General features: G+C 49.8%; 2 protein-coding genes across 2 annotated transcripts in view; both read right to left on the bottom strand.

The window, feature by feature from the left end:
- LOC119945232 (keratin-associated protein 6-2-like) overlaps nucleotides 1-16,060 on the bottom strand; it is a 73,278-nt gene extending 57,218 nt beyond the window's left edge. The window contains exon 1 of the mRNA XM_038766311.1: nucleotides 16,002-16,060. The gene's annotated coding sequence lies outside the window, so the exon portion shown is untranslated. The remainder of the gene's footprint in view (nucleotides 1-16,001) is intronic.
- Nucleotides 2,494-2,778, bottom strand: LOC119945233 (keratin-associated protein 7-1). Its single transcript, XM_038766313.1, has one exon. The coding sequence runs from the start codon at nucleotides 2,776-2,778 to the stop codon at nucleotides 2,494-2,496; it is 285 nt and encodes a 94-aa protein (XP_038622241.1).
- Nucleotides 16,061-17,557: the final 1,497 nt, after the last annotated feature.

Genomic DNA, 17,557 nt, shown 5'->3' with positions numbered 1-17,557 from the left:
GCAGGTGCCCTGCATAGTGGTGGGACAAGTGTGGCAGTTAGCCACACAGCCCAGAGCCCGGGAAAGAGGAGGAGAAAGAGGAGAAGGAGAAGGAGAAACGCTCTGGGCATGTCACCCCCCCTCCTCAAAAATCTCTAGTGGTTGCCTATCAACCTCTGCATCAAGCAAACACTCCTCAATATTGGCTTCAAAGCTCTCCATCACTTTGCCCCCTCCTACCTCACCTCCCCTCTCACCTTCTACAGCCCAGCCCACATATTGCACTCCCCTGGTGCCGCTAACCTCCTCACTGTGCCTCGTTCTTGCCTGTCCCACCTTTGACCCCTGGCCCACATCCTACCTCTGGCCTGGAAAGCCCTTTCTCCTCAAATCTGCCAAACTAGCACACTTTCCCCCTTCAAAGCCCTACTGAAAGCTCACCTCCTCCAGGAGGCCTTCCCAGACTAAACCTCCCTTTTCCTCTGCCCCGCCTCCCTTCACCCCAACTCGCTCCCTCTGCTCTAACCCCCTCTTCCCCCCACAGCACTTGTGAATATATGTACATATTTATTAGTCTATTTATTTTATTAATGATGTGCATATATCTATTATTCTATTTATTTATATTGATGCTATTGATGTCTCTTTACTAGCTTTGATGTCTGTCTCCCCCCGGATTCTAGACTGTGAGCCCGTTACTGGGCAAGGATCTGTTGCTGAATTGTACTTTCCAAGCGCTTAGTACAGTGCTCTGCACACATTAAGCAACGTGAAGCAGAGTGGCTCAGTGGAAAGAGCAAGGGCTTTGGAGTCAGAGGTCATGGGTTCAAATCCCAACTCTGCCAATTGTCAGCTGTGTGACTGGGCAAGTCACTTAACTTTTCTGTGCCTCAGTGACCTCATCTGTAAAATGGGGATTAAGACTGTGAGCCCCCTGTGGGACAACTTGATCACCTTATAACCTCCCCAGCACTTAGAACAGTGCTTTGCACATAGTAAGTGCTCAATAAATACGATTGAATGAATGACTGAATGAATGAAAGAGGCAGCGGCGGCAGAGTTCTGCCCCAGTCAAGCACCTTTCGATCACTGGGTTTCGCACTGTCTATCCCCAGAGCTGAGTTTTTTCAGCTCTTCCTCTTACTTGTTTGTCATATTCTCACTGACTTGTCCCTTTAGCCATCCTGACAACAGAAACACACAGGGCGAACACATACTGAATAATAATAATAATGATGACATTTATTAAGCACTTACTATGTGCAAAGCACTGTTCTAAGTGCCGGGGAGGTTACAAGGTGATCAGGTTGTCCCACGTGGGGCTCACAGTCTTAATCCCCATTTTACAGATGAGGGAACTGAGGCTCAGAGAAGTTAAGTGGCTTGCCCTAAATCACACAGCTGACAAGTGGTGGAGCTGGAATTTGAACCCATGACCTCTGACTCCAAAGCCCGGGCTCTTTCCTCTGAACCATGCTGCTTCTCTGAATGCATGCTCTTGTATGTGAATCATAAAAATGAAACCAGAAACATATTTGTGAAACCCAACTTTTAACCCAAACTGGAAAAGAGACCTCCTCCCCCGCAACCCCCACCAACCAATCCCTCCCAAATCCATACTGCTATACCATTGCTAGAACCAGGCCCTATCAATTATTCAACGATATATGAGCATTTGGTCTCAAGGCAAGAGTCACAAGAGTGATTCAAACCCGAAGTGGTCCGAGAGAGGACAAGAGGGCTGGTGGATCCCTGAAGCACCAGGACTCTGGGTGCCTCTTGCCCTCTTTGAAGACCACCCTCATTGTTAAGGATGAACCATACCACACCCATAACTCAGGGACCCATCACAGACCATCCAACACCCCTGACTCTGCCCTCTCCTCCACTGACCCAGCACGGACCATCCAACACCTGACTCTCCCCTCTCCATCCCTGCATGTCCTTCAGTGACCCAGCACAGACCACCCAACACATCTGAAAGACTCTCCCCACTCCATCTCTGACTCTGACCCGAACCATCCGGCTTGATATTGCCCAGAGGGCGGAAGACCCCATAATAGGGAAGAAGCGGCAGCGGGCTTGTGATGAGTGCGGTGTGGGCAAGGTGAAAGCCAGAAGCTCCTACACCCACAGCCCAGAGGCCCAGCCAGGGACCTCGGAGTTGGAAAAGTAAAGGGACCCCTCCTCTTCCCACAGAGACAGATTCCCCCAGACCTCCTCCTCCTCCTCACCAGGAGACAAGTCACGACAGGGATGCTGTTTTGGAAGCCAGAAGAAATGGATTTATTAGGAGTCAAACAACGAAGCCACCTCTTGCTTCCAAGGAAGTGGGGTGGCAGTGTCCCCAGGGAGGCGAAGGACATCGCTGCCACTTCCCCAGAGCCGCAGGAGACTTGGGGCGGGCTTGGCCTCAGTGGCTGGGATCTGGGATGGGGAGGGAGGAGGGGGCGGGGACTCGACGGGATGCTCCATCAGGGCCAGAGCCGGGTGGGGCCTGGGCCGGACCCTAGCTCAGTAGGTGCTGTAGCCGTAGCCAGAGTTGGAGCCCCAGGGCCGGCAGAAACTGCCACCGTACCCGCAACCCAGTGTGTTGCAGTTACTGCCGCCGAAGCTGTAGCCCAGGGAGCCATAGCCGGTGTAGCCATAATTGAGCGGGTTGCCCAGTGGCACGAAGCAGTTGAGGGGGCTGGATCGGAATGACCCGTGCCAGTTGGTGCCATAGCATGGGTAGCCGCCGTACGGGTACAGGCCCGAGTTGGCAGCGTAGAAGCTGTTGCAGCCGAAGTAGCGTGTCATGGTGGCGGTGGAGGTGGAGCGGGAGCTGAGCTGAGAGTGAGTGTCCGAGGTATGAGTGTCTCTCGGGCCACGGCCGCCTTTATACCCGGGCTGAGGGGGCGGGGCCTACTGGCCCGCTTCCTCTGACCCCATAAACATGCTTCTGGGGGACCTCAGGATCATTAGGATTCTTGGGTAACTTTGCTGCTGAGTTAGCAATGTGCCGGGGCTTCAAAGGCCACCAGCTCCCGGACGCCCCATCTGGCTCTTCAATTGGCGTGCCTCGACGCCGGGCTCTGCGATTGCATCACCGGAGCTTCCCTCCCTGCTCGCTACCACCCTGCTGGGGCTAACGACGCCTCCCAGGAATTAGAGGCCGGGCAACAACGAGGCCCCTTCCAGGCTGGGAAGGTCCCCTGACAATAGATGCGAGGCTGATGCTGCGCCAGCCGTGGCGGGGTGGGGGGGCATGGTGGGCCTGGATGGGGACCCAGCTGGAAGGCACATTGTCCCCTGGGGCCGGGCCCAGGGCCAAGCACGTAAACCCGTAGGCATGTTCCAGAGGACAAGAAGTTTTGGCTATCAGGGAGTTCTTTTACGAGCATCTTCTGTGGCTGACAATGGCTCGCTCGTTAAAACCCAAGCCACATGGGCACTCCTGGGACTCGGGGCCCCGGCCTGGCCGGAAAGGCTCAGTGGGGCTAACTGGGAACTTGCCAGCATTCAGGGTCACCGTCGGGCAAGCTCTGGCTGGAAGCGACGCCTACTGGATTGGAGCTCCTTAAAGTTGGGGGCCATGTCTGTCCTGAATGAATTAAGTGCTCAGTACGGTGCTCTGCATACAGTAAGTGCTCAATCAATAGCACCAATAGCAATCAATCAATCTCTGCCCCTGCTCTCTCTCACTCCCTTCAGGCTCAGGTCTCCTCCTGCCTTCAGGACATCTCCAGCTGGATGTCCACCTTCCATCTAAAACTCAATATGTCCAAGACTGAACTTCTTATCTTTCCTCCCAAACCCTGCCCTTTTCCTGACTTTCCCATCACTGTTGATGGCACTACCATCCTTCCCGCCTCACAAGCCCGCAACTTTGGTGTCATCCTCATCTCTGCTCTCTCGTTCACCCCTCACATCCAATCTGTCAACAAAACCGGCCTGTCTCACCTCTGCAACATCGTCATGATCCGCCCTTTCCTCTCCATCCATACGGCTACCTTGCTGGTTCAATCTCTCATCTTATCCTGACTGGATTACTGCATCAGCCTCCTCTCTGATCTCCCATCCTCCTGTCTCTCCCCACTTCAGTTTATACTTCATGCTGCTGCCCGGATCATCTTTGTGTAGAAACACTTTGGGCATGTTACTCCCCTCTTCAAAAATCTCCAGTGGCTGCCTGTCAACCTATGCATCAAGCTGAAACTCCTCTCTCTTGGCTTCAAGGCTGTCCATCACCTCGCCCCCTCCTACCTCGCCTCCCTTTTCTCCTTCTACAGCCCACCCCCCACCCTCCGCTCCTCTGCCACTAACCTCCTCACTGTACCTCGTTCTCGCCCGTCCCACCGTCGAACCCTGGCCCGGAATGCCCTCCCTCCACACATCCGCCAAGCTAGCTCTCTTCCTCCCTTCAAAGCCCTAATGAGAGCTCACCTCCTCCAAGAGGCCTTCCCAGACTGAGCCCCTTTTTTCCTCTCCTCCTCCCCATCCCCCCCGCCCCACCTCTTTCCCCTCCCCACAGCACCTGTATATATGTTTGTACAGATTTATTGCTCTATTTACTTTACTTGTACATATTTACTATTCTATTTATTTTATTAATAATGCATATTTAGCTATAATTCTATTTATTCTGATGGTACTGACACCTGTTTACTTGTTTTGTTTTGTGGTTTGTCTCCCCCTTCTAGACTGTGAGGCGTTCTTGGGTAGGGACCGTCTCTATATGTTGCCAACTTGTACTTCCCAAGTGAGGAGAGCTCACCTCCTCCAGGAGGCCTTCCCACACTGAGCCCCCTCCTTCCTCTCCCCCTCCCCATCCCCCCACCCTACCTCCTTCCCCTCCCCACAGCACCTGTATATATGTTTGTACAGATCTATTACTCTATTTATTTGACTTGTACATGTTTACTATTCTATTTATTTTGTCAATGCTGTGCATCTAGCTTTACTTCTATTTATTTTGATGACTTGACACCTGACCACATGTTTTGTTTTGTCGTCTGCCCTCCTCCTTCTAGACTGTGAGCCGGTTGTTGGGTAGGGACCATCTCTATATGTTGCCAACTTGTACTTCCCAAGCACTTAGTACAGTGCTCTGCACACAGTAAGCGCTCAATAAGTACAATTGAATGAATGAATGAATCTGTCCCACAGACCAGAGCTATGGATTTTCTTGAGAAGCAGCATGGCCTAGGAGTGGATTGAACACAAGTCTGGGAGTCCCAAAGACCTGGGTTCTTATCCAAGCTCTGCCCTTTTTTTTGTTGATATTTGTTAAGTGCTTACTATGTGCCAAGCACTGTTCTAAGCACTGGGGGAGATACAAGGTAATCAAGTTGTCCCACGTGGGGCTCACAGTCTTAATCCTCGTTTTACAGATGCGGTAACTGAGGCACAGAGAAGTTAAGTGACTTGCCCAAAGTCACACAGCTGACAATTGGCAGAGCCGGGATTTGAACCCATGACCTCTGACTCCCAAGCCCGGGCTCTTTCCACTAAGCCATGCTGCTTCTGCACTTGTCTGCAGCGTGACCTTGGGCAAATCACTTAACTTCTCTGGGCCTCAGTTACCTCACCTGGAAAATAGGGATTAAGACTGTGAACCCCATGTGGGACAGAGACTGTGACCAACCTGATTAGCTTGTACCTACCCAACCATTCAGAACAGTGCTAGACACACAGTAAGTGCTTAACAAATACCATTATCATTATTATTATTATTACTAGAAGATGCAGCAAAACCCAGTGGAAAGAGCAGAGGACTGGGAGTCAGGAGGCTCTGCCTCTGGCCAGCTGTGTGACCTTGGGCAAGCCACTCCACTGCTCCATGTCTCAGTTTCCTCAGTTGTAAAATGGGGATAAGAAAGCTCTATCTGATCGGACTCCCTTCTACCTACGCCACTGTTTGGTGCATAGTAAGTCTTTAAGGTTATTATAAGGGCTTCTCCAAGCTTCTTGGAGACACAGTCCTGGTTTGGGTGGGCCTGGGACTAAGCTACACTGGCCCATGTCCTTCAGGAACCAAAAATGGCATTTGTGTCTATGGATTATCAGTGCAGGGGAATGGAGATATGGTGACAGTTGCCAGGGGTCAGGAGGAATTAGCACAGGGGAGAGAAGCCCCTTGCCCCAGCCCCTGTTTCCTCCTCCACCCCCCACCTGTTCTAGGCTTTTCTGACCAATCAATCCATGGTATTTGTCCCCCAGAGGGCTCACAGTTTTAATCCCCATTTTTCAGAGGAGGTTGAGAAGAGAAGTGACTTGTCCAAGGTCTCACAGCTGGTAAATGGTGGAGCTGGGGTTAGAACCCCGTTCCTCGGACTCCCAGACCTGTTCTCTTTCCAGTAGGCCTTGCTGCTTCTCTCGGTTTTAGGTCTCTGCCCAGAGAAGATGACAGAAATGAAGACAACGATGGAGACGTTTAATACACTGCTCTGCAGACAATACCATTGACAGATTGACAGAAGGTGCTTTACCCTTTCTGAACCCCAAATTCACCTTCCCAAATTTTCTCCAACACATCGTTCTCCAGCTCTCCTTCAAATACCATCTTCCAGCTTTTCCCACTGCCAAAAAGATTTTTTCTTACTGCTGCATCTGCCTCTAATAATATTAATTATGGTATTTGTTAAGTGCTTACTATGTGCTAAGCACTGGGGGAGATACAAGTTTATCAGGTTGTCCCACGTAGGGCTCACAGTCTTAATCCCCATTTTACAGATGAGGTAACAGGCACAAGGAGGTTAACTGACTTGCCCAAAGTCACACAGCTGATAAGTGGCAGAGGCGGTATTAGAACACGTGACCTCCCCAGACTGAGCCCCCTTTTTCCTCTCCTCCTCCCTAACCCGCCACCCTACCTCCTTCCCCTCCCCACAGCACCTGTATATATGTTTGTACAGATTTATTACTCTATTTTACTTGTACAAATTTACTATTCTATTTATTTTGTTAATGATGTGCACCCACTGTTGGGCATCGACTGTCTCTATATGTTGCCAACTTGTACTTCCAAAGCGCTTAGTACAGTGCTCTGCACACAGTAAGTGCTCAATAAATACGATTGATTGATCTAGCTTTCTATTTATTTTGATGACTTGACACCTGTCCACATGTGTTGTTTTGTTGTCTGTCTCCCCCTTCTAGACTGTGAGCCCGTTGTTGAGTAGGGACCATCTCTGTATGTTGCCAACTTGTACTTCCAAGGGGCTTAGTCCAGTGCTCTGCACACAGTAAGTGCCCAATAAATATGATTGAATGAATGAATGAAAGAATTAACTGCTTATTGTGTGTAGTGCACTGTCCTATGCACTTGGGAGAGAACAAAACTGCAGAGTTGTTAGACACATTCTCTGCCCATAAAGAGCTTACAGCCTGTCGGGGGAAACAGATATTAGAAGAAATTACGGATACGGACACACGTGTTGTGGGGCTGAGGGAGGGATGAATATCAAGTGATTAAAGGGTACAAGCTTAAGCACTCAATCCCCTGGCCTCCTGCTACCTCACCTCCCTAGTCTATTACAACCCAGCCCGCACACTTAGCTCCTCTAATGCTTACCTCAGAATACTGCCATCTCTCTCGCCCACTTCCTGCCTCTGGCCTGGAACCCCCTCCTTCCTCATATCCGACAGATAATTACTCTCCCCCCCTTCAAAACCTTACTGAAGGCACATCTCCTCCAAGAGGCCTTCCCTGACTAAGCCCTCATTTCCTTTTTCAACTCCCTTCTGCATTGCCCTGACTTGCTCTCCTTATTCAACACCCCCCTCCCATCCCCAAAGCATTTTTGTACTTATAATAATAACATAATAATAATGACGGTATTTGTTAAGCATTTACTATGTGCCAGGCACTGTACTAAACCCTGGGGTGGATACAAGCAAATCGAGTTGGACAATGTTCTTGTCCCATGTGGCGCTCACAGTCTCAGTCCCTATTTTACAGATAACTGAGGCAAAGAGAAGTGAAGTGACTTGCCCTAGGTCACACAGCAGACAAGCAGAGGAGCCGGGAATAGAACCCACGGCCTTCCGACTCCCAGGCTCATACTCTACTAAGTCATGTAATTTATTTATATTAATGCCTGTCTCCCCCTCTAGATTGTAAACTCTGTGTGGGCAGGGAATGTGTCTGTAATTGTTCTAGTGTACTCTCCCAAGTGCTTAGTACAGTGCTCTGCACACAGTAAGTGCTCAATGAATATGATTGATTGACTATAAATCCAAGTATATAAATGACACAAAAAGAAATGGGAGTAAGGGAAATGAGGGCTTAGTCAACTCCTTGCTGATCTACCTGCCTCCTGTCTCATCCCACTCCAGTCTACACACTTCACTCTGCTGCTCAGATCATTTTTTTTCTAAAAAAATCTTTCAGTCTAGGTCTCCCCAGTCCTCAAGAACCTCCAGTTGTTGCCCATTCACCTTCACATCCAACACCTTACCATTGGATTTAAAGCAATCAACTCACCTCCACCTATCTTACCTCACTAATTTAGTACTATTCATTCATTCATTCAATCGCATTTATTGAGCGCTTACTGTGTGCAGAGCACTGTACTAAGCGCTTGAGAAGTACAAGTTGGCAACATACAGAGATGGTCCCTACCCAAAAACGGGCTCACAGTCTAGAAGGGGGAGACAGACAAGAGAACAAAACATATTAACAAAATAAAATAAATAGAATAGTAAATATGTACAAGTAAAATAGAGTAATAAATATGTACAAACATATATACAGGTGCTGTGGGGAGGGGAAGGAGTCTCCCCAACTCTAGACTGTAAGCTAGTTGTGGGCAGGGAATGCGCACAAATAAAATAGAGTAATAAATACATACAAACATATATACAGGTGCTGTGGGGAGGAGAAGGAGGTAGGGTGGGGGATGGGAAGGGGAGGGGGAGAGGAAGGAGGGGGCTCAGTCTGGGAAGGCCTCCTGGAGGAGGTGAGCTCTCAGTAGGGCTTTGAAGGGAGGAAGAGAGCTAGCTTGGCGGATGTGCGGAGGGAGGGCATTCCAGGCCAGGGGGAGGACATGGGCCGGGGGTCGACAGAATCAGGCGCAGTGAGGAGGTTAGCAGCAGAGGAGCGGAGGGTGAGGGCTGGGCTGGAGAAGGAAAGAAGGGAGGTGAGGTAGGAGGGGGGCGAGGTGATGGAAAGCCTTGAAGCCGAGAGTGAGGAGTTTTGCCTGATGCGTAGGTTGACTGGTAGCCACTGGAGATTTTTGAGGAGGGGAGTAACATGCCCAGAGCGTTTCTGCACAAAGATGATCTGGGCAGCAGCATGAAGTATAGATTGAAGTGGGGAGAGACAGGAGGACTACAACTCAGTTGGCACATTTTGTTCCTCCACTGCTAACTTATTCACTGTACCTCGATCTTATCTATCACACCACTGACCCTTCACCCGCATCCTCCCTCTGACCTGGAACTCCATCCTTCTTCATATATGACAGGTAATCACACTCCCCACCTTCAAAGCCATATTAAAATCACACCTCCAGGAGGTCTTCCCCAATTATGCCTTCTTTTCTCCTACTCCACGTCACCTATAGATTTGTGTCTGTGCTCTTTTATCGCTCGATATTTACCCCATCCTCAACAAAATACAGTAATTTATTTGTTTATATTAACGGCTGTATAGCCCTCTAGACTGTAAACTCTTTGCAGTAAGGGAACGTGTCTACCAACATCTGTAGTATACTCTTGCAAGCCCTCAGTACAGTACTTTGCACATAGGAAGAGCTCAATAAAGGCCATAGATTGACTGATGGTTCAGGGAACGCCTCTTGGAAGAGATGTGATTTTAATAAGACTTTACTGAAGGCACATCTCCTCCGAGAGGCCTTCCCTGACTAAGCCCCTCTTGCCTCTCTCCCACTCAGTTCTGCATTGCCCTGACTTGCTCCCTCTGTTCTTCCCACCTCCCAGTCCCACAGTACTTGTGTACATATCTGTAATTTACTTCTATTCATGCCTGTCTCCCCAACTCTAGACTGTAAGCTAGTTGTGGGCAGGGAATGTGCCTGTTGATTGTTGTACTGTACTTTCCCAACCGCTTAATACACTGTGCAGCATTCCGTAAGCACTCAATAAATATAACTGAATGAATAAAGGGGGTGAAGGCATTGGTCTGTGGGAGATGGGGGTGGGGAGGAAGTTCTGATGAACAGTCCCTCCCTGTTTACACGGCACCTGCATTTCCCCTGCCCGGACTTGTAGGTAGAGGGAAATGTTCAACATCAGGGCCTCACCTTGTGCATTCCCGCCGCCGTGGGCACAGAGCTGGTACAAGGCCAGGACTAAAGGGTGGGACCCGTTTTCTTCCTTCCCTTCTCCACCAGGGTCTTAGGGTGGGTTGTGCCTCAGAAGGGGGAAGACACCTCTTCCTCAACGTTATCGTCCATGCGCTTGGGGTGTGTAGAGCATTGTACTAAGCACTTGGGAGTGTACAATGCAATAAGGTCCCTCTGGCCCCTGGCCCGCGATGGTTGGGTTTGGCTTTTAATAATGATGAATTTGTTAAGCACTTACTGTGCGTCAAGCACTGTTCTAAGTGCTGGGGTGGATACAAGCTAATCAGGTTGTCCCACGTGGGGCTCATAGTCTTAATCCCCATTTTATAGATGAGGGAACTGAGAGGCACAGAGAAGTGAAGTGACGTGCCCAAGGTCACACAGCAGACAAGTGGCAGAGTCAGGATTATAGTCTTTTAGACTGTGAGCCCACTGTTGGGTAGGGACTATCTCTATATGTTGCCAACTTGTACTTCCCAAGCGCTTAGTCCAGTGCTCTGCACACAGTAAGCGCTCAATAAATATGATTGATTGATTGATTGATTAAAACTCACGTCCTCTGACTCCCAAGCCCACTCTCTTGAGGTCACTGAGGCCCAGAGAAGTGAAGTAACGTGCCCAAGGTCACACAGCAGACAAGTGGCGGAGTCAGGATTAGAACTCACATCCTCTGACTCCCAAGCCCACTCTCTTGCCACTAAACCACGCTGCTTCTAAGGGCAGGAAGGTCTACTGATTGGTCGTGGGCAGGGATTGTCACTGTTTACTGTTGAACCGCACTTTCCCAATTGCTTCGTCCAGTGCTCTGCACACAGTAAGCACTTAATAAATTTGAATGAATGAATGAATCAATCAATCAATGAACTGATTCGGCCAAGAGTCTGGGATCAGGCATGAGCCCCTGAGGAGGGGTCAGGGGGTGGTGGAGGAGGAGGAGGGTGGAGTGCGAGGCTCGCTTGGGGTGTGGGTATCCTGGGGGGTGCGGGGGGAGGGAGGGGGTTGTGCCCCTGTGTGCCTCTAACCCTCCCCTCATCATCAATCGTATTTATTGAGCGCTTACTGTGTGCAGAGCACTGTACTCCCTCGACCGCAGAGCACAGGCCCGACATCAACCCTGAGGGCTTCACGGCAGAGGAGACACGGGGGACAGATGGGGGACGGACGGGGGGAAATGGGGGAGAGAAAGGGGGGAAGAAAGGAGGGAAAGAGGACGGAGAGAGGAGGGCGAGAAAGGAGGGAAGTAATAATAATGATGGCATTCATTAAATGCTTACTATGTGCAAAGCACTGTTCTAAGCACTGGGGAGGTTACAAAGTGATCCGGTTGTCCCATGGGGGCCTCACAGTCTTCATCCCCATTTTACAGATGAGGGAACTGAGGGCCAGAGGAGTTAAGTGACTTGCCCAAAATCACAAAGCTGACAACTGGCAGAGCAGGATTTGAACCCATGATCTCTGACTCCAAAGCCCGTGCTCTTTCCACTGAGCCATGCTGCTTCTCATAATAATAATGATGGCACTTATTAAGCGCTTACTACGTGCAAAGTACTGTTGTACGCGCTGGGGTGGTTACAAGGGAAAGAAAGGAGGTAGAGGGAGAGAGGACAGAGAGAGGATAGAGAGAAAGGAGGGAAAGAAAGGAGGTAGAGGGAGAGACAACAGAGAGGACGGAAAGAAAGGAGGGAAAATGGACGGAGAGAGGAGAGGCAGGAGGGAGAGAAGGAGGAGAGAGAGAAAGGAGGGAAAGAAAGTAGGAAGAGGGAGAGAGGATGGAGAGAAAGGAGGTAAAAGGAAGGAGAGAGGAGGGAAAGGAGGGAGAAAAAGAGGAGGGAGAGAAAGGAGGGAAAGAGAGGGAGAGGGAGGACAGGGATAAGATGGCTCAGTGGATAAGAGCACTGGCTTTGGAGTCAGAGGTCATGGGTTCAAATCCCTGCTCCGCCAATTATAAACTGTGTGACTTTGGGCAAGTCACTTCACTTCTCTGTTCCTCAGTTACCTCATCTGGAAAATGGGGATGAAGACTGTGAGCCCCCCGTGGGACAACCTGATCACCTTGTAACCTCCCCAGCGCTTAGAACAGTGCTTTGCACATAGCAAGCGCTTAATAAATGCCATTTTAAAAAGGGGGAGGAGGGAAAGAAGGGAGGGAAAGAAAGGAGGGAGAGGAGAGAGGAAGAGTGTCTGTCTGTATCGGTAGAAGAGAAGCTGGAGGAAAGGAGGGGGGCTCAGCGGACCACCGAGCTTGGCCTAAGGGGTGAGCGGGCGCCACAGGCACCTCCTCTACTGCGACCCCCGGCCCCGGGGGCCAAGGAACCAAGCCCAGGGCCCAAGCCCCCGCCGAGACCAACTGGTGGCTTGGCAGAGCTCCCAGCGGCCAGTCAGACCCCTCCAGCCCCGCTAGCCCCGCCAGAGGAGCCCGGGCTGGGGGTGCCCAATCCCCAGGACCCCCCCCCACCCCGCCCCGGGAGCCCCAGCACACCCAACTCGAGAGGCTGGCAAAGAGGGGCCCGGCCTGCCACAGACCCCGAAACCAATAAGAATAATGATAATGGCATTTATTAAGCGCTTACTATGTGCAAAGCACTGTTCTAAGCGCTGGGGAGGTTACAAGATGATCAGGTGGTTCCACGGGGGGCTCACAGTCTTCATCCCCATTTTACAGATGAGGTAACTGAGGCCCAGAGAAGTGAAGTGACTTGACCAGTCACACGGCTGACAAGTGGCGGAGTCGGAATATGAACACATTACCTCTGACTCCAAAGCCCGTGCTCTTTCCACTGGGAGGAAGCCGCGGGAACTCGGGGGGAGGGAGGGGCGGTTGGGTGTGTGTGGGTGTGTGTGTTTTATGGGGGGATCGCGAGCTGCAACCTAATAGGTTATTTGCTAAGCGCTTACTATGTGCCAAAAGCCGTTCTAAGCGCTGGGGTAGATACAAGGTAATCAGGTTGTCCCACGTGGGGCTCACAGTCTTAATCCCCATTTGACAGATGAGGTCACTGAGGCACAGAGAAATGGCTTGGCCAAGGTCATACAGCAGACAAGTGGCGGAGTCGGGATTAGAACCCACGTCCCCTTGACTTCCAAAACCGTGCGCAATCCACATCCCACATGGGGCTCCCAGGTTTACCTCCCAGGGGTGAGGGAAGCGGTATTTAATCCCCATTTTACAGATGAGAAAACTGAGGCATGGAGAAGTGACTTGGTACGTAATAAGTGCTTAACAAATACCATTTTAAAAAATAAGATAAAGAACAAAAAAAAAAGAAACAATTTGCGTTCATCTGGGCCTGTGATGGGTAGCATTGAAAACAAGGGGTAACTCTACAAAACGTGGCGGGTGATTTATCTTGTTAAAGAGAAACTCCGATCACTTATCGGTTAAAAGGTTTGTTTTTCTTTTGTTGTTTGCCTGTTAGCAATAAACAATTTACTTTATGGATCACTTTCGGTTTTTGTCCGCTGCATTTGCAGTCTATAAAGAAGGAAATCAAGCAACTAATTTTAAACTATGGTTCCGTGGAGACACACCTTAATGAATACCCCCTTAAGTTTAGTCAAATAAACAATCTTGATGCTAAAGACTTAATGTACTACTAATTATGCAGGCTCGAGGCTCATTGGTTTGCCGCTAAGGGAGCTTTTAATGATCGGCTTTTAATGGGTGAATATTGCTGTAAGCCTTTTCTAATCATTACCCTCCGCTGCGAGGCAATTCTATCCACTCGCGTCGTCGGGTTGCCGACCTTCTAAGGGATACTCTGCAGCCAACAACGACGGCGCTCAGACAGCTTCCTTGAAACCAAGGGGAAGATCCAAACCCTGTATGCGTCATTAACTGATTCCTATTAAAAACGACCCTGTATGCGTCATTAACTGATTCCTATTAAAAACGACCAAATTCGTGCTAGAGTAGAGAAGTCAGCAAGTTCAAGCAAGAACGTGAAATAGCACCACTGAGTTCAATCAACGGTCCATCCGGCCCAGGACTATCTGTGCCAATCAATCAATCGTATTTATTGAGCACTTACTGTGTGCGGAGCACTGTACTAAGCGCTTGGGAAGTACAAGTTGGCAACATACACAGTCCCTACCCAACAGTGGGCTCACAGTCTATAAGTCTATCCCTTCAAAGCCCTACTGAGAGCTCACCTCTTCCAGGAGGCCTTCCCAGACTAAGCCCCCTCCTTCCTCTCCCCCTCCTCCCCCATCCCCCCGCCTTACCTCCTTCCCCTCCCCACAGCACCTATATATATATATATATGTTTGTACAGATTTATTACTCTATCTTGTACATATTTATTCTATTTATTTTATTTGGTTTATATGTTTTGTTTTGTTGTCTCTCTCCCCCTTCTAGACTGTGAGCCCGCTGTTGGGTAGGGACCGTCTCTAGATGTTGCCAACTTGTACTTCCCAAGCGCTTAGTACAGTGCTCTATACACAGTAAGAAGCAGGGAAGCAGCGTGGCTCAGTGGAAAGAGCACGGGCTTTGGAGTCGGAAGTCATGGGTTCAAATGCCGGCTCTGCCAATTGCCAGCTGTGTGACCTTAGGCAAGTCACTTGACTTTTCTGTGCCTCAGTTACCTCATCTGTAAAATGGGGATTAAGACTGTGAGCAAGGACAGTTATAGCTTAGAACAGTGCTTTAAACACAGTAAGCGTTTAATAAATGGTATAAAAAAATAAGCGCTCAATAAATACGATTGAATGAATGTGACCGAGGAACCGAAACAACGTATTGGTTGCCCTTCTTTGGGGCACCCGCCGTCACGGTCAAGGATGGACTATTCAACAACCCCAAATCTGCCTTGGGCACCAGCACAGAACATCTCACATCCCCGACTTCCCGCCCGGTGACTCAGTACGGACAATCCAACACCGCAGACTCTCCCCTCTCCATCCCTGACTCTCTCGGCGACGCAGCAAGGACCCCCCGACTGTGACTCTCTCTCGGTATGGGCCTAAACCATCCAACACCCCCGGCTCTTCCCCAGTGACCCTGTTTTTACCCTGTGTAGCCTCAAACGCACCCATGGGTGAAGCAGCGTGGCTCAGTGGAAAGAGCATGGGCTTTGGAGTCAGAGGTCATGGGTTCAAATCCCAGCTCTGCCAACTGTCAGCTGGGTGACTTTGGGCAAGTCACTTAACTTCTCTGGGCCTCAGTTACCTCACTGTAAAATGGGGATTAAGACTGTGAGCCCCCTGTGGGACAACCTGATCGCTTTGTAATCTCCTTAGCGCTTAGAACAGTGCTTTGCACATAGTAAGCGCTTAATAAATGCCATTATCATTATTATTATGGGTGAATTTCACTTTGTAACCGCCCTAACGCTTAGAACAGGGCTTTGCACATAGTAAGCGCTTAATAAATGCCATTATTATTATTATTATGGGTGAATTTCACTTTGTAACCTCCTTAGCGCTTAGAACAGTGCTTTGCACATAGTATGCGCTTAATAAATGCCATTATTATTATTATTATGGGTGAATTTCACTTTGTAACCTCCTTAGCGCTTAGAACAGTGCTTTGCACATAGTAAGCGCTTAATAAATGCCATTATTATTATTATGGGTGAATTCCACCGTCTTCTATCAGCACGAAAGGCAGCGACAAATATATCTCCGTGAATGCCTCCTGCCTCCACCACGAATCCACCCGTGCCCCCGGGTTGTGTCTTGAAAGCCGCGCTGCAGAAATGGCAAAGGAAGAATAGTTGTGCCAGGTGTGCCTACTTTGGTCTGTCCCGAACAGCCTCTGCGGAGATCAGGCCGATGGGTTTTCGGGCCGCGATGCCCCGGGCCGAACCGGAAACCCAAACTTTTCCCTCCGTCTGACGGGGCCGGGAGGGGTGGGCACATCCTGGGGGGCGGGACCGGGTGGCTCCCTAGCCCCGGAGAGCCGCCCACTCGTCATCATCATCATCATCAATCATCAATCGTATTTATTGAGCGCTTACTATGTGCAGAGCACTGTACTAAGCGCTTGGGAAGTACAAATTGGCAACACATAGAGACAGTCCCTACCCAACAGTGGGCTCACAGTCTAAAAGGGGGAGACAGAGAACAAAACCAAACATACTAACAAAATAAAATAAATACGATAGATATGTACAAGTAAAATAAATAGAGTAATAAATATGTACAACCATATATACATATATACAGGTGCTGTGGGGAAGGGAAGGAGGTAAGATGGGGGGATGGAGAGGGGGACGAGGGGGAGAGGAAGGAAGGGGCTCAGTCTGGCAAGGCCTCCTGGAGGAGGTGAGCTCTCAGCAGGGCCTTGAAGGGAGGAAGAGAGCTAGCTTGGCGGATGGGCAGAGGGAGGGCATTCCAGGCCCACTGGCCTTAATCAATCAATCAATCAATCAATCGTATTTATTGAGCGCTTACCGTGTGCAGAGCACTGGACTAAGCGCTTGGGAAGTACAAGTTGGCAACATATAGAGACAGTCCCTACCCAGCAGTGGGCTCACAGTCTAAAGTCTTAAGGCTCGAGATAACGGGGCCCGTCGCCGGCCTGGGGCCAGACGCTCCACAAACTCGCGGATCGCCGGCTCGATAATAATTATAATAATAATAATGATGGCATTTATTAAGTGCTTACTATGTGCAAAGCACTGTTCTAAGCGCTGGGGAGGTTACCAGGTGATCAGGTTGGCCCCCGTGGGGGTCACAGTCTTTATCCCTATTTTACAGATGAGGAAACTGAGGCCCAGAGAAGTTAAGTGACTTGCCCAAAGTCACACAGCTGACAAGTGGCCGAGGCGGGATTTGAACCCATGACCTCTGACTCCAAAGCCCGGGCTCTTTCCACTGAGCCACGGTGCTTCTCATACTTGATACTCAATCAATGGTGTTTATGGAGCGCTTACTGTGCGCAGAACACTCCCGACTCTGCCACATGTCTGCTGTGTGACCTTGGGCAAGTCACTTCACTTCTCTGAGCCTCAGTGACCTCATCTGTAAAATGGGGATTAAGACTGTGAGCCCCACGTGGGACAACCTGATATCCCCCCAGCGCTTAGAACAGTGATCTGCTCATAGTAAACGCTTACAAATGCCACCATTATTATTATTATTATTAAGCACTTGGGAGAGTGCGGTAATAATAGTATTCGTTAAGTGCTTACTCTGTGCCAAGCGCCGTTCTAAGCCCTGGAGTGGATCTAAGGTAATCAGGTTGTCCCACGTGGGGCTCACAGTCTCAATCCCCATTTCACGGATGAGGTAACTGAGGCACAGAAAAGTTAAGTGACTTGCCCAGAGTCACACATCTGATAAGAGGC

Source organism: Tachyglossus aculeatus, chromosome 24 (genome assembly GCF_015852505.1).
Source record: "Tachyglossus aculeatus isolate mTacAcu1 chromosome 24, mTacAcu1.pri, whole genome shotgun sequence".
Classification (NCBI taxonomy): domain Eukaryota; kingdom Metazoa; phylum Chordata; class Mammalia; order Monotremata; family Tachyglossidae; genus Tachyglossus; species Tachyglossus aculeatus.
The sequence above is the reverse complement of the archived record's forward strand: the minus strand, read 5'-3'. Positions and strand labels throughout refer to the sequence as shown.

What these genes read in the sequence shown, in the direction of transcription:
- LOC119945233 (XM_038766313.1), bottom strand. Translation starts at nt 2,778, where the DNA reads ATGACACGCTACTTCGGCTGCAACAGCTTCTACGCTGCCAACTCGGGC.